The 15,404-nt window shown below is 32.8% G+C and overlaps 1 protein-coding gene across 2 annotated transcripts in view; it reads right to left on the reverse strand.

The window, feature by feature from the left end:
- Cad99C (cadherin 99C) overlaps positions 1 to 15,404 on the reverse strand; it is a 295,315-nt gene that overhangs the window by 45,704 nt on the left and 234,207 nt on the right. For both annotated transcript variants that reach the window (XM_081729433.1, XM_081729434.1), the window contains 4 exons: positions 12,125 to 12,370; positions 9,211 to 9,360; positions 5,320 to 5,538; positions 3,414 to 3,608 (listed from right to left, as the gene is read on the reverse strand). In XM_081729433.1, the coding sequence (XP_081585559.1) occupies positions 3,414 to 3,608; positions 5,320 to 5,538; positions 9,211 to 9,360; positions 12,125 to 12,370 (810 nt within the window). The remainder of the gene's footprint in view (positions 1 to 3,413; positions 3,609 to 5,319; positions 5,539 to 9,210; positions 9,361 to 12,124; positions 12,371 to 15,404) is intronic.

The following is a 15,404-nucleotide window of genomic DNA, read 5'->3' on the forward strand; positions in this document are numbered from 1 at the left end:
CTATGACAATACGCTGTTCCGTTACGAAGCGCTCCATTCGTAATGAAAACAGATGACGAGGATGCGCTATTCGGCCCTCCGTGACTACTAACCACAAAGGTAACAGAAGAAAATCATGTAAGATTCAGTGCTGCCAACTTACCAGAACAGAAATGGCGGGTATTTCAAAAGTTGCGTTTTTTATAAGACACCCCTTATAAAGCATTACGACTCAATTACACTATTTATTTAAGCATGTGTTTAATATAAAAATACAGGTAACAAAATAGTATGGCATAAATACTTGTTCATAGGTATTATAGTTTAACTTACGATAAAAGTTACTGTTTCCTTTCAATTTTTATATACAGTATTTTGGGGTTATATATGATTAGAGTCACACACTTTAAGCCAAGTCAACTGCATCACTAAGATTGTTATAATGTTAAAATTATTTTTTATTATAATAATTTTAATAGCTACAGCATAAACTGTAACCAAAATGGCCCGGAAATGAATTCTAATTGCCTGGTTGAAGTTAAAATCTTTAAACTAGTAAATTATGTAAATAAATCGTTATTGGCGCCGAGCAAATTTAAATTCTGCTATATAATATAAAAATCATATCAAAATACGAAATGTCTAAAGTTAAAATTGTTTTCCGAGTATAAAAGTTGAATAAATTGTGGCTCTGGTCATCATCTCCTTGATTTCGTTCTCTAGAAACTCAAAGATTATTCTTTTCTTTTCTTTCAGTCACTTCCCTTACGGGAGATTTATAAAGGAAGTCCCAGCCTTCTGGACTACGTCACTATATTTGTTTTAATTATAAATTGTTTCAAATAAGTAAACGTACTAAAATGGCACGAACCAAGATGACCGAATTTGCCTGTTTTAAATAAAATTATTTATCACACTATTAATGTAATAATGCAGAAGGATAAGCGGAGCATGAACATATTGCAAATTAAATATAGTATATTAAAATTGTAACAAATAATAAAATTGTCCAAAGTAATGAATTGTAAATAATAAAAATTGAATAAAAAATGAGAGCAAAGCTCCCCAATACTTAGTGTTTACAGCGCCATTACGAATACCAAGATTATCCTTCTGCACTAAATATATTCTTTGTTTCTCTAATTACGCTTCTTTTTTTTAATTATACCTATTGTTCAAAATTCATAAGGTTTTCATAGTTATTTATACTCAACAATATAAATATTTTTAATTCTTGCGTGTACATTTTTTAAAAGACGTTTATACTACACTAACAGAATACCCGTTCTTCGCACGGAGAGAATACGTTTTATTTTGAACATAAAGGGCTGAATTTGGATTTAAACTGCATCGGAAGTGTTATTGTTCATCTCATCGACCCCGAAATCTATGGATTCAGCTCCAACATTGGTCATTTTCGATCATTTTTAAATATCTCCCCCTCCCCTCCCCCAAGTTGCACCGTCGAAGTGGAATGATTAAAAAAAAATCCCATATCCAAACCTCATCTATGTTGAAAATTTGATCGAGTTCGATCAGCTGGTTCAAGAGTTATTAAGTTACAAATATAGTCACTTTCATTTCTATATATACACTCTGTAAAGAAAAAATAGCGACACTTGCTCTAATATGGTTTTCTCAACATACTTTAATCAATATGAATTTTTACATGAATTCCTGATAATATTACAAGGCATATTCCTAATGAGCACTTCATTCTTAATACTTGCGCCAGAGTTTCAGGCTTTTGACATGAATTTAGTGAATTTATATGCATATATAAGTAGCTATGTGTGTTTTGAGCAAAATCGTTTCTAGAAAGAGTAATTCATAAAACTGAAAAAGATCAACAACAATAGCAGAAAACAAGAAATGGAATTTCTTTAGGGTAAGACATATTGTGTGCAAACATCGAAAAGTAACACCAAACTAGTATTTTGTATGTGCACCATGGGCTTCCCGCATTGGTAACAAAGCTATTGCAAAATGCAACCTCGATATCACGGAATAACACCCGGATTATCTGTTCCTTGAATTCCATTCTATTTGAGATAGTTATCTATTGAAATTTCTACTCATATTGATCCACAAATTTTCAACTGGATTCATGTCGGGTGAGTTTGTAGGCCACACGAGTCTCTAAATAGTCATATTCTTGAACCACGTATTAACAATTTTGGCTCGGTGACATGAAGCATTATCGTCCTGGGAAAGAAAGTAGTCCATATTTTCTTCAGAAAAGTCATCTTTAGCTGTTGTAAGAACTTTACGTACCAGAATTTGAAGATATTTTCGTGCATCAAACGATCCTTCACATATATCCGTCGTTCTGACGTCTTTAACGATGAACCATGCCCATATCATCACTCAGTAACTGAATATTTGAATCTCTTAAACAAAATCCTTGTCAAGTTCCTTGCTTGTTCGTATCCACAACTTCACACCACCATCGTTTCCCACTATTCTAAACTTCTTTTCAACGAAGAAAACGACGTGCTTGCAGTTGTCGTAAGTCCAAGTTGCATATCGACTCACAAAACTACATGTTGAAGTCCTCTGTGTTTTGTCAGTTTCGACTTTCTACGCGGTTTTTTCTTTGTAATATCCTCTTCATACAGTCAAGACAATATAGTTGTACAAGTAACTGCAGTTCCAAGATCATGTCATACTACAAACGCGATTTTTGGGGAAATCACTCATTAAATCTACCGTGATATTGATTTCATTTAGCAATCTGCTCTGGGTGATACTTTCTTTTTTCTTTCACACTGTTGACGAAGGGACGATTTGTTATGCTGTTTCCACTTGTGAATTACTCTTCCTGCCGTAGAATGATGGATTTTCAGAATTCCATCTATTCCTTTAGAGATTTGCCACAACTCACATTTCTTACCCATCTTATTTGTTTACAGTCCACATGTAGCAACAATATCACACACAAACAACACTGCACAACAAAAATGTTGCCACTTGACACACTGTCCAAACAATGAGAAAGCAAAGAACAATCATAAAATGCTACTTACCTCAGCCTACACATCACAAATGCAATGCAGAATTCTTACTACAATAATTTACGAGACGCACTCAGTGCCATCTATCGAAAATACTACTGATACACAAACAATTGACAAGCGATGTCCTACACCACAGGTGTCACAGATAACGCAAATGAACTATCCCACTCTTCATTTCCTTCTATTCTCTTCTAACGGGCTGCAACTATGGTTTTCTGTGTAAGTTAGTTTGAGAATTGAGGTGTCGCTATTTTTTCTTTACAGAGTGTATATACAGTAGATTTTTAACAGGATTTAGATTTTTATACAAGAATGTGTCGTCTTTTGGATTAAATATTTTCGTGCCTCATTGCTAGCCTTTTATATTTTATTTAAAGTAACATTACCGTATAAAAACAATATTTTTCATTCTCTTACCAGATCAGGATCCGTCACTGTGAATTTAATTGGTTTCCCCTCTGCATCTAAAACCTTCGTTCCGATAGGCGCATTCTCGTCCACATTTCCAACCATAGATGTTACCTTTATCTGAGGTGGACTACTGTCCACTGCCTTCACAATAATGATCAATTTTGCCGTTGCGAATCGTTTTGTCTCGGAAACCTCCTCAGCCTAAATAAACAAACAAATCATTTATATAACTATCTTTACAAAGAAATACAGTTGCATATTGTATGTTTACGTACTACAATGAAATCTGTATAAATTGGCCTACTTTGGTTCTAAAGAAAAGACTACTTTTACAAATGGCCAACTTAAGTTTACATCTACGTGATTACACACACATATGGCCAAATTAAACAAGTACCAACTTAATGATTTCATTGTATGTAATCTCATATTTATACAGTGAAACTTGTGTAGATTGGCTTATCTTACAGAATACTCAGTTTGTACAGATGTTGTCAACTCATATTAATAGCATATGTTTATATGTTCATAATTTTGCAAATAAGTGTCCAAATTAACAAATTTTATCGTATTTAACTTCATATTTGTAGGAAAACTGCGTATGTTGGACATCCTTGATGTCACAGAAAAGGCTCATTTTATCGTTAAGTGGTCAGTTAACAAAATAATAATGCTTTACACCGTTGTCGCCCTGGCAGGGTTATTAACTTCCTAAATCTGAGTTTTGCACGTTAATACACCAAGCTGAACTGCGCAAGGGCAGTGAAATTGTGTGTAACAATATTAATATAAAACCAGAAAGAAAATAAAACGTATATTCGCATTACTTAATATTGAGAAACCGATTTTAGCAGTGGTTTACTAATTTTTAAAACAGATACATTTCAAAACTTATATTTTGGACTTAGTGACTTTGCCAGAACGACGACAGTGTTTATACATTCATTGTGTTAATTAAGTTGGTGGTAAGTTGGTGGTTTTTATTGTTGCATGAAATAAAAGACAAATTCATCAGTTAAACCATTGTTGAAAATATACTTAAAACATTTCTAAAAGATAATAAAGGAAAAAGTAGACTTCTCGTCCGACGAAGTAAAGTTAAAACTCTACACTTCCAAAACTAGAGCTCTGTGCGGATATAAAATATCGCATGTGCATCCAGGCCCGTATCCAGGGGGTCTGGGGGGGGATCCCTCCTAAATTTTTGCTGTCCCCCTAAAATTTTCACGGAAGGCTTGCAAATGAACTATAATATGGTGGGATCGCTTCCCTTTCATTTTTGGGCTGACTACCGGCCTGTGTGCATCCGCACCCGCGTCCACTTGTAACAAATATATACAACTTCTTTATTCTAAGACCCCCAAAAAAGTATCTTAAGTTTGTAATACCGTATCTGTCAATTAAAATCAGAGCAAATCGATATTTATTTTTAATATCTCACTAATCTTACGTCACGAGCGTCTTTATTCAAAACACATAGGTGTAATGGAGATACAAGATCCTTTAGAAAGAAGAATAAGCTATCTCAAATAATTTCGCATAAAATTATATTAATACTACATATTAATTATAAAGTTTGAACTCAAACAAAAAGACAGAAAATCCAGCAGAATACCAATTTTGCTCTGGTGGTTAAGTGTCCCAAGAGGATAATCACACTTTAATACAAAAATGACAATAGTTTATAGCTTTTAGAGTTAGTCTATGGCTATTTGGGAATGCGTTTTCGAAGCGTTACCCCCTAGAGCAAACGTGACCAAGGTGGCTATTATAATATACCTTACTTATAGTTTAAATACTCTTTCCCATTTATCAATAATCCTAAGTATACTCCTATGCGCAATAAATCCAATAAATTATTTTTAAAAAAGAAAAAAATATAAACATAACCATGTCGAATCATTGTTCTTACCTTAATTATTAACTCGAACTTCTTAGCAATATTTGTGTCGACAGCCCGTATTTGCCTTACGCTTCCAGTCTGTTGATTAATTTCAAAATAATCCCTATACGACGATGGCATTCCACTTAAAAAGCTGTAAATGATTGGTGAATTAATCGAGTCCATATCTTCAGCATGGATCTTTTCAGGTTTCACATCCAAAACACCAGCCAAAACACCACTTGACACCTGCAATTCATAAATAACATTCAAATAACAGTAACAATAATTATAAATAATAATTTTTCTACATTAAATCAACTAGGTAAGGTTTTCAAACGTCAAAGCTGCAGCAAAGGGACAAAATTTTATTTTAAAGATTTTCTTCCTGTTCACTATGAAAGAAATTGTGTGCGGTAATAATAATAATAATAATAATAATAATAATAATAATAATAATAATAATAATAATAATAATAATAATAATAATAATAATAATAAAATCTTTAACTTTTACGTCCCACGCTTATGCCGGTTAGGCTAAAGGAGACGGTGATGATGACAGATGAATGAAACGGTGGAATGAAGAAAGTGGGAGGAAACGGGAGAACACCGAGAAAACCCACGCACACAGTGTTTGTCCACCACAAAGTTCACTTGGTGGGAGCAGGGTTTGAACCCGGGACCCCAAGCACCAGAGGTGAACGAATAATAATAATAATAATAATAATAATAATAATAATAATAATAATAATAATAATAATAATAATAATAATAATAATAAGAAGAAGAAGAAGAAGAAGAAGAAGAAGAATAGTTCATATGGACCTGTGCTCTAAAGTGGATAGTTTCGGAATTATAGAGTCCCGAAAACGTGAAACAAGTAAACTTTAAATATTCATAGTTCCACTTCTATGGGACCTATCGTAGTCGGGTCAAGGTATTATTCAGGAACTGATATGTGAACTATCCAAATATCCATGTTTAAGAATGCTCTAATTCTTTTGCACACCAGTTTTTAGAGAGGTAGGTGGAGAGTGATCAAGTGCTACTAAACAGCCTCTCTAAAATCATTGTGCAAGTACCGGAGGTTCTGAAAGATGGATATTTGGATAGTTCACATAACACATTTTTGTAACACCCTATATATGGATCAATGTGGTGATACTGTTAGATGTTAGGGGGCGCGGTGGCTCAGTGGTAGAGCGTTCACCTCCAGTGCTTGGGGTCCTTGGTTCAATCCCAGCTCGCGCCGTGTGGACAAACACCGTGCTCGTGGGTTTTCTCGGGGTTCTCCCGTTTCCTCCCACTTTCTTCATTCCACCATTTCACTCATTTCTCATCATCACTGTCTCCTTTAGCCTAACCGGCATAACCGTGGGACGTATAACTTAATGATTTCATTTCATTTCATTTCTTAAACTGTTAGATGTTCCAAAAAAAAAAAAAAAAAAAGAGTGAATCCTATTAAAACTTCTATCAAACATTCCATTCCTAAAAGTTACACAAATCTAACATATGTACGGGCATAAATAGCTCTTTACGTTTAGATGTCGCTTTACTTCATTGACTTCTATGAGAGAAGTGGTTTTTAGGTGATTGTTCCTCTGTAGCAGAGCTAGTGGAGGTTTTTTTTCGTTCTACGCCATGCCAATAATCATGCAAAATTTGATAGAATGAAGTCAAATCATTTAGATAGAAAGGACGAAAAAAACAGTGGAACTCTATCGTCTTTGCTCCAAATAATACCAGAAAGAAAATAAAATACATTGAAAAAGTTTATAAAAATATCATTTGTCATGTAAAGATTATAAAACATAAATTGAAAGAGTCAAATCGATGATGTTCTATCGACTTACATTATGATTTTTTTTTCGTCGTAAACTTTGAGGAACTTTTTTTTTTTTTTAAATATGACGAAAGTTGAATATAATTGCAGACATTTCAAATAATAAATAAGTTCAAACATAATCTGAATTATTTCGTTGGGATAGAAAAAAAAAGAAACTTGCCCGTATCTTGTATTTAGAGTGTGAGTTTCAAGTTCAAATTTGGAAATGATTTAGCTTTTTATATTATTGAAATCGAAAAAAAACAATGAGTATATAAAAACTTTCAGAAACTTTTAAGTTTATATCAAAGATGTCTTTCCAAAAGATAAAACAACACACACACACACACACACACACACACACACACATATATATATATATATATATATATATATATATATATATATATATATATATATATATATATATATATATATATATATATATATATATATATATATATATATATATATAGATATAGATAGATAGATAGATAGATAGATAGATATATAGATAGATAGATAGATAGATATAGATATAGATATCATGTGGTTCGGATTCCACGTTAATCAGTAGGTCCACGTCTCATATACCCCCGCTGCTAAAAAGCGACGTTAAACTCAAAATCCACTCCACTCCACTCTCTCTCTCTCTCTCTCTCTCTCTCTCTCTCTATATATATATATATATATATATATATATATATATATATATATATATATATATATATATGGGGGGAGATATTAATTTGCATTCAAATGAATTAATGAGAAATTTGAACAGAGATTCGCGGAAGATATCCTACGATAAAGGAGGAAATACTGAGTCAAAAATCTTAGAAATTCCTGAATAATAGTAAGAGCAAATTTTAAAATATGGCAAACGCTTGAAAATGCGTTCCATTTGAACAATCATTTCCGCCAAATGAAATGTTTAAAAAAAAATAGATAGAATTTAAAGTTAGAGAAAGTTCTTTGATGTTAGATTGTCAAAATACCTCAAAAGAGAAAATTTGTGTCCAATAATAGCAAGAGCTTTTCAAAAAAGAAAAAAAGAAAGCGTATCTTGCTAGTCGTTGAATACAATGTATCAAAAAAAAAAAAAGATTGTCACATATTTAATGTGAAATATTATACTATTTGCATGAGAAACATGGACGTTATGAAAAGCGATGAAAAATAAGTAAAAACCTGAATATACAGGGTGTTTCAAAAGTGTTTTAAGGCTTTGTAGTATTTATCACAATTAACTTACAATCATAAACAATATCAAATGAAAGATCAACTCAAACAGTCTGTATGCACGCATCGCATGCACTGTTTCTTCTTTCTGTCACTAGAAAGCACTAGTTGAAAAAATAGCGACTAGTGAGCAGAAAGATGTTTGTGTTTTACATTTTGCAAAGATTGAATCTATAGTCATAGTGCAACCATGTTCGCATCTGGGAGGTCAGCAAATTCCCACGAGACGGTACACTTACAACGAAACTTCCCTAAATTGAATATATTTTGTGCCATATCCCGGCGGAAAGTTTGTGGGCCTTTCTCGCCTATCGACTCGATGCGTGCCGTATGACGAATAGTGCTCACACATTGAACACTTGTAGCAAAACTGTTTGAGTTGTTCTTTCCTATGATGTATTTATAATTGTAAATTAAATATAATAAATAGTACAAAACCTTGAGACTCCGAAATTCATTGTGAAACACCCTGTATGAATATAAAAAAGAATAGAGCGAAATAGCTGAAACAGAAAATAAATAAGGAAGGGTTGGAAACAAACAGAAGAGAGAGGAAAATTATATCGGGGAACACAAAGAGGAAAATCAAACTGTAGGTCTATATCCATTAGACACGGTTTAAGAAGAAAATTTGTTAAGATATTCGGAACGTAAAAGAAGATATGTTAGACGTAAAGAAAGAGGGAAGGGAAGTAAAAATTTTAAGTAAAATGGTAGTGCAAAATATAATGGAAAATTCGTGCATCAAAATGAAGAGGTTAGTAGAGTATTGTAGTGCACTGAAATTTCTGAACTTAGCAACTGACCTGTCAGTGGTAATCAAATACTTAAAATGATGGCTGACTTACCGAAGCTGTGTATTCAGGATTAATACACACCCCATCCAACAGCATACAACCTTCGTACCTAAATGAAGGATCTTGGTCATCATCGTCTTTGATATTAATTGTCAGTGTGGTAGTACTTGAAAATCTATCAGCTAAATTTCTAGCACGATCCTGAAATAGTAGAAAAATTCCTACATGAAAAAAATCGCCATAAATGCATTTTTACACAAACTTTTCTTGTACAATTGACTTCAAACCACATGGTATATATGTAAGATCAAGTTGTATAACCAAGAAAGTGTATTTCTTTTCCTTTAGTCATATAAAGTATTCTTATTAAGTATTGTTTCCCATTGTCAGAATCATGATCATGTTAAGAATGTTGGGTTGGATTTTACATAAACTTCGTGCATTCTTTAAAAATATGAAACAGAAAATAATTATACACTGCAAGTATTTAGTACTTACAAAATACTATAAATTCAAATGACATAAATGTTAAGTGACCTACAAAGTGTTAAAAATTCTACGACATAAATGTTTAGTACTTATAAATTGCTATCAATTCTACGAGGTAGTAAATGTTTAGTACTTACAAAATCCTACAAATTCTACCACGTAAATGTTTAGTATTTACAAAATGCTATAATTTACACAACGAAAGTGTTTGATACTTACAAAAATGCTACAAATTCTACGACATAAATTTTTAATATTTTAAAATTATGTAAATCATACAGTGTAAACTTTCAGTGCTTATAAAATGTTATATATTCTACGACGTAAATGTAATTTAGTACTTACAAAATTAGTATTAATGCTACAAATTGTACGATGTAAATTTTAGTATGTAGAAAATGACGTAAATTCTACGACGTAAACTTTCAGTACTTACAAAATGTTTAAAATTTTACAACGTAAATTTTTTGTACTTACAAAATGCTATAAAAAGCAACGTGTTTGTAAGAACTTCTAAGTGTGTACTGCTAAGTAAAAGAAGCGTAAATCAGTTGTTATGCTAAATGTTAATGATGAGGTACTTCATGAAAATATCAACTGTCTCAGATTATAGCATTTTATAACTAATATAACGCTACAATATAGAATTTTACATTTCAATTTAATAAGTATTGTGAAGTGTCAATAGGAATTAAGAAATTATTCCTTCCTATCTTTTAATTCATTCCATGCTCCCAACTACTATTAATGTGTGATTGAAGTGGAACGGTAGGGACCATTATCAGGGTGTCTACTAAAATTTCAAAATGAAATTTCATTACTTTCTCGTGACCTTTTCTTTACCAAACCATAAAATTTCGTAACATTCTCAAGGGGGAATTTGGGTACAAATTAGGCCGAATTTTCATGCATTCGATAGAAGCATGCTTTGCTACCGATTTGGTAGCGTCCAAAGCCGACTATAGACAATTTTGGTGGTGAATTTTGATGTTTTATTGAACAAAATTTTCCAGATAACAAAAATCTTGAACCAAAAACTAAATTTCATGACTTTCTCTTGACTTTCATGACCGTTTTCTGATTTCGTGACTTTTTCGTGACCGATAGACAGACACCCTGATTATGCTATACATGCCATATTGGATGAATATCATGAAAACATACCAGCAGCTCAACTGATGAGCGTTTGTAAGAGTAAGATATATTGAAATATACTACGTATGTTATTTTATATTTATTCAATGGTACCTCAAAACAAACCTTAAGATGAGTATGCTATGTTTGCTTAGTTTTTTCATAATTATTTTTTTACTATGAATACTTGAATAGATCTACATTGCTAACAAATATAAAACATGATCCAATACTTTATATATAGTACCAACTAGTAGCAGTACACAATGGGATTTCAGAGTTTATTTAAATCCATTACCTTGAGCAAGATATGGAGAAAGATGTGTATATACGAGGAGGGTCCCAAAAGAAACCGGACTTTTGTTCTAAAAAAATAATTTATTAATTTTTTTTACACAATTATTTCAGTCTCTTTCGAAGTATTCCCCATTAGATGTGATGGACTTCTCCAGTCTTCTTTTCCACTGTCTGAACTCTAGAACTCTTTTAACTTTGATATCTCCAGTGCCTTCTGCGAAGCTATTTGTACTTCCTCCGCATCAAAATACTCCTCTTTTAGATTTTTTTTTCATTCTCGGGAACCCCCATCTTCTGTAATGACCTAAGGTCAAAATGTTTGGATCATTTTCAATCTGATTTTTCAAGTCTTGGTGTAAATCCAAACCTTTTTTTTAAAAAATCCTGTATGAGAAAGCGAGGAACAAACTTAGCGCCAAATCCTTGCAGTCTCATTTGCAAATCCTTTGGCAAAATCCGTTGACAGGAGCTCCAACTCACTCCTGACTGTTTGGAAATTTCGCCGATCATGAAATGATCCCAGTAGATTTCTTGACGGATTTTTTCAACGTTTTCGTTGTTTTGAGAAGATGAAGGGCGCCCAGAACGAGCATGATCTTCAACGCTTGTGTAACACGCCCAAACAACTCGAAAATTTGTGTGCGATCATAGCATCCTTCTTGAAAGCCTGCTGAAGTATTTGGTAAGCTTCTGTTGCCGATTTTTCAAGCAGGAACCAAAATTTCAAATATATTATTTATATCTGTCATAACAATTTTGCGGCCGGAAAACGAGAACAGTTAAGAGAAAGAACATTACGAACAAATGTTAACCTCGTAAACAGACACCATTTAGGCAACTGATTTAGGAAGGTCTCCACCTAGAGAGAGCTCTCTACTACATCTAGGAACAACCACGCGTTTTCAATCTGGTTTCTTTTGGGTCTCCCCTCGTATATGATATACAAAAACCAAGCTTGTCCTAAAAGGATATGGGACTGACTGCTTGAAAACTCCCCCTTCCCCTTTGATAAAATACCATTGATACCAAAACTGACTATACATACCGAAGCAACAATCGTGACTAGATAACGCTGAGTTTTCTCATAGTCCAAGCTTCTGTTAACTGTCACCTGTCCTTGATGGGGTAAATTGATGGAGAAATACCCAAAACCATCGGCTACTGTTTTGTCTCCTTCCTCCAGATCTAAATCTTTACCAGGAACCACAAAATATTCTACGAGACCATTAACTCCTGCGTCATCGTCCTCCGCATGGATATCTTGGAAGATAGTTGTCCCCACTGGAGTTAACTACAAATAAACAAACAATAGGTTAAGTTATGGCTGGAGTTAATATTTAAATTTACAGTCATTTATATGCAGACGACTGCAAAATCTTCAGGGAAGTTAACAGTACAGAAGAGTCCGAGCTACTTCAAAACGACATAGATAATTTTTCCTCTTGGTGTAACACATGGCTCCTAAAAGAGAATTTTGATAAAAGTAGACCCATAGCATATCTCCTAAAGGAAAATATTGTGTACACCTCATACAAGATAAATGGTTCGACCATCAAGAGAGTCAATAGTCATAAGGATCTCTGAGTTACTTTTGACACAGAACATATAAACATTATCATTAAGAGTCTTCATCCCGGCGAAATTAAAATACCGCTAATTTTACAGTAATTATGTGATATCTTCAAATAGATCAAAGATAATTGAAATGTGGAACAAGGGCGCCCTAGACAATATTATTTTGCATGAGGTACCGTTATCAAGTCACCTAGTGGCTTTCCGTTTTCGGCTGTTTAGAAACGCGAAAATAAATGCCGATTTTCAAAATGGCTCGAAATCGAAAGCAGATAAGTGAGTCGTGATAACGGTTTCTCATGTAAAATAATATTGCCTAGGGCGCTCTTGTTCCACAGTTTGATTATCTTATCTATTTGAAGATATCACATAATTACTGTAAAATTAGCGGTATTTTAATTTCGCCGGGATGGAGACTCTTAAGCAATCAATGCAGATTCTAGGACTTCTGTACAGGTTAACATAAATATGGAACCTCTCTTCCTTAGCAGCGTTTCACAAGGCATTAATTTATCCTAAAATGGAATATTGTTAACCTATCTGGACAATAGCAGCTCCTACAAATCTATCCCGACTAAGCTCAGTTGTAAACTTCTTCCTTGCAATAGTTCGTTTCAGAGTACGCCGTACACGTGCGATGACAGAACACGAACTATTGCAAACAGTAAATATTCAACTATACCTGACACTCGTCCATAAAATCAGTGAACTCAAACACCTGTATAAATTCAAACATGGTCAATTCAGATCCGAAACGCTACTCTCAGAACTGTATTTCGAAATTTCATTCAGACAAATCAGTAACACACATCTTTTTTTCATATAGTACGACCTAGACTTTCAATAGTCCAACGTTCTCTGTTCTACAGGTTTCCTAAATTATACAACGGAAATGTCACATACAGTTGTAGATTTATTTAATTATGAAGCTGCATATAACTCCGCACTAGGACGTCATTTTAATGGATAAATTCTAGTCAGCTATTGTCAACCTTTCTTGTTATTACAGTGGAACCTGGATAATTCGAACTTCTGTAATTCGAAAACTTCTTTATTTCGAATTTTTCTCTTGGTCCCTAGAATTTCATATACAAACAATGTTTTTAAAAAATCATGGTTAATTCGAATTATAATCTCGATAATTCGAAGTTTTTGCCATTTTAGAAGTCTCATGACAGTTATTTGTCTATTAATACAGTAATATTCTTTTCTGTTTTTATGATTTTTTCAATGTTCATGCATAATACAGTGCTAGTGTATGTACATACGTATTACAGTACAGTATTTTACTTCATATTGTATTAACCTATGTTTTTCCTAGTTTTACAATGAGTGTATGGTACTTAAAACACTTATTATTAGCTCCAATAATGCTCTTTATGTTAAAACCTGAAGTTTGATTGTTTATTTCAACCATTTACAACAACTTTTCTAATTCGATTTTTTCTACTGGTCCCTTGAGGTTCGAATTATCCAAGTTTTACTGTACTTAGATATTATTATTATTATTATTATTATTATTATTATTATTATTATTATTATTATTATTATTATTATTATTATTATTATTATTATTATTATTATTGCAATAGCGTCTTAGATTTGTTAGATATTTCAGTGTAAACTGGCGTTCAGCTGTATCTGGAATTATGTTCGTAAATAAATAAATAAATAAGTTATGATGAAGATACATTCAAATCTATCAATTTATTTATGGATGGAGTTTGCTAAAAAATACAATAAAAACTCTTTATAACGGAAAATGCTGGAACATGATCATTTAGCTTTAAATGACAGGTGTGTGTTAACAGAGAGGTTATGCAAACTTAGAATACTTACCGCTGACATTGTAACTGTATGAAGTATACACGTAAATTCATTAATTATAAATCTAAATATAGCTTAATATGGAAATACCGTACTCAGTGTTCGAATCATTTGCGGGAATGGGGAGCAAATATCGCCCTCTGTAAAGAAACAAAAGTATCGCTGAAGGATCTATTTGTATGTGCGTGTACCCCAAAATATACAACCCAGCTTCACCCATTTTGATTGAACGTATTCAAAGGGGACAAACGAGATTCAAATTAATCTTTCAAATAATTTGTATGAACATTAATCTTCCTAGCGAAGAGCAAGAATTTCAGTTACTTCTATTATTAAAAGGATATTTTATTAATTCTAAACACCCAAAAATATTCTAAACTAATTGTATCTTCCAAAATTTGCTTAGGAAAAAATGCTAAATTAATTAATTAATTAATTAAATCTAATTGTTGGAAGCTAACTTTTCACTTTCTAGTCACAACCGTGAAAGATCTATGGATGTCTTCAATTTGCCACTGTCTACGCTTAACGTTGTATTACAGTATTTACCTTACAGAAGTGATATTTTCTTGGTTCTTGAATTATCCTGCTCTATCAAGATAAATGTTTTGATTATCACTTTCTTTAGCACTCGTTTTTTTTTTTTTTTTTTTGTTATTTTTTTTACTTTAATGCGTTAGTACTAATGGACAGAACCAAAAAATGCCTGTGAAACATGGGCACAACCACGGAGGGTCCACCGGGGCCGAACTAACTCCCCCTCTAATTTTCATAACTCGACTAGCATTTGTAGATTTTCTTAACATAATTATACTTATTAACAGAGAAATGGTTGATGTAGGCTAAAGATATGATTTTATGTTTCATCTGTACTCTTTCTTTTCAAACAAAAATGATCTAGTTTTATATTTTTTTTCTAAAAAAAA

This window comes from Thermobia domestica, chromosome 10 (genome assembly GCF_964235325.1).
Source record: "Thermobia domestica chromosome 10, izTheDome1.hap1.1, whole genome shotgun sequence".
Lineage (NCBI taxonomy): Eukaryota > Metazoa > Arthropoda > Insecta > Zygentoma > Lepismatidae > Thermobia > Thermobia domestica.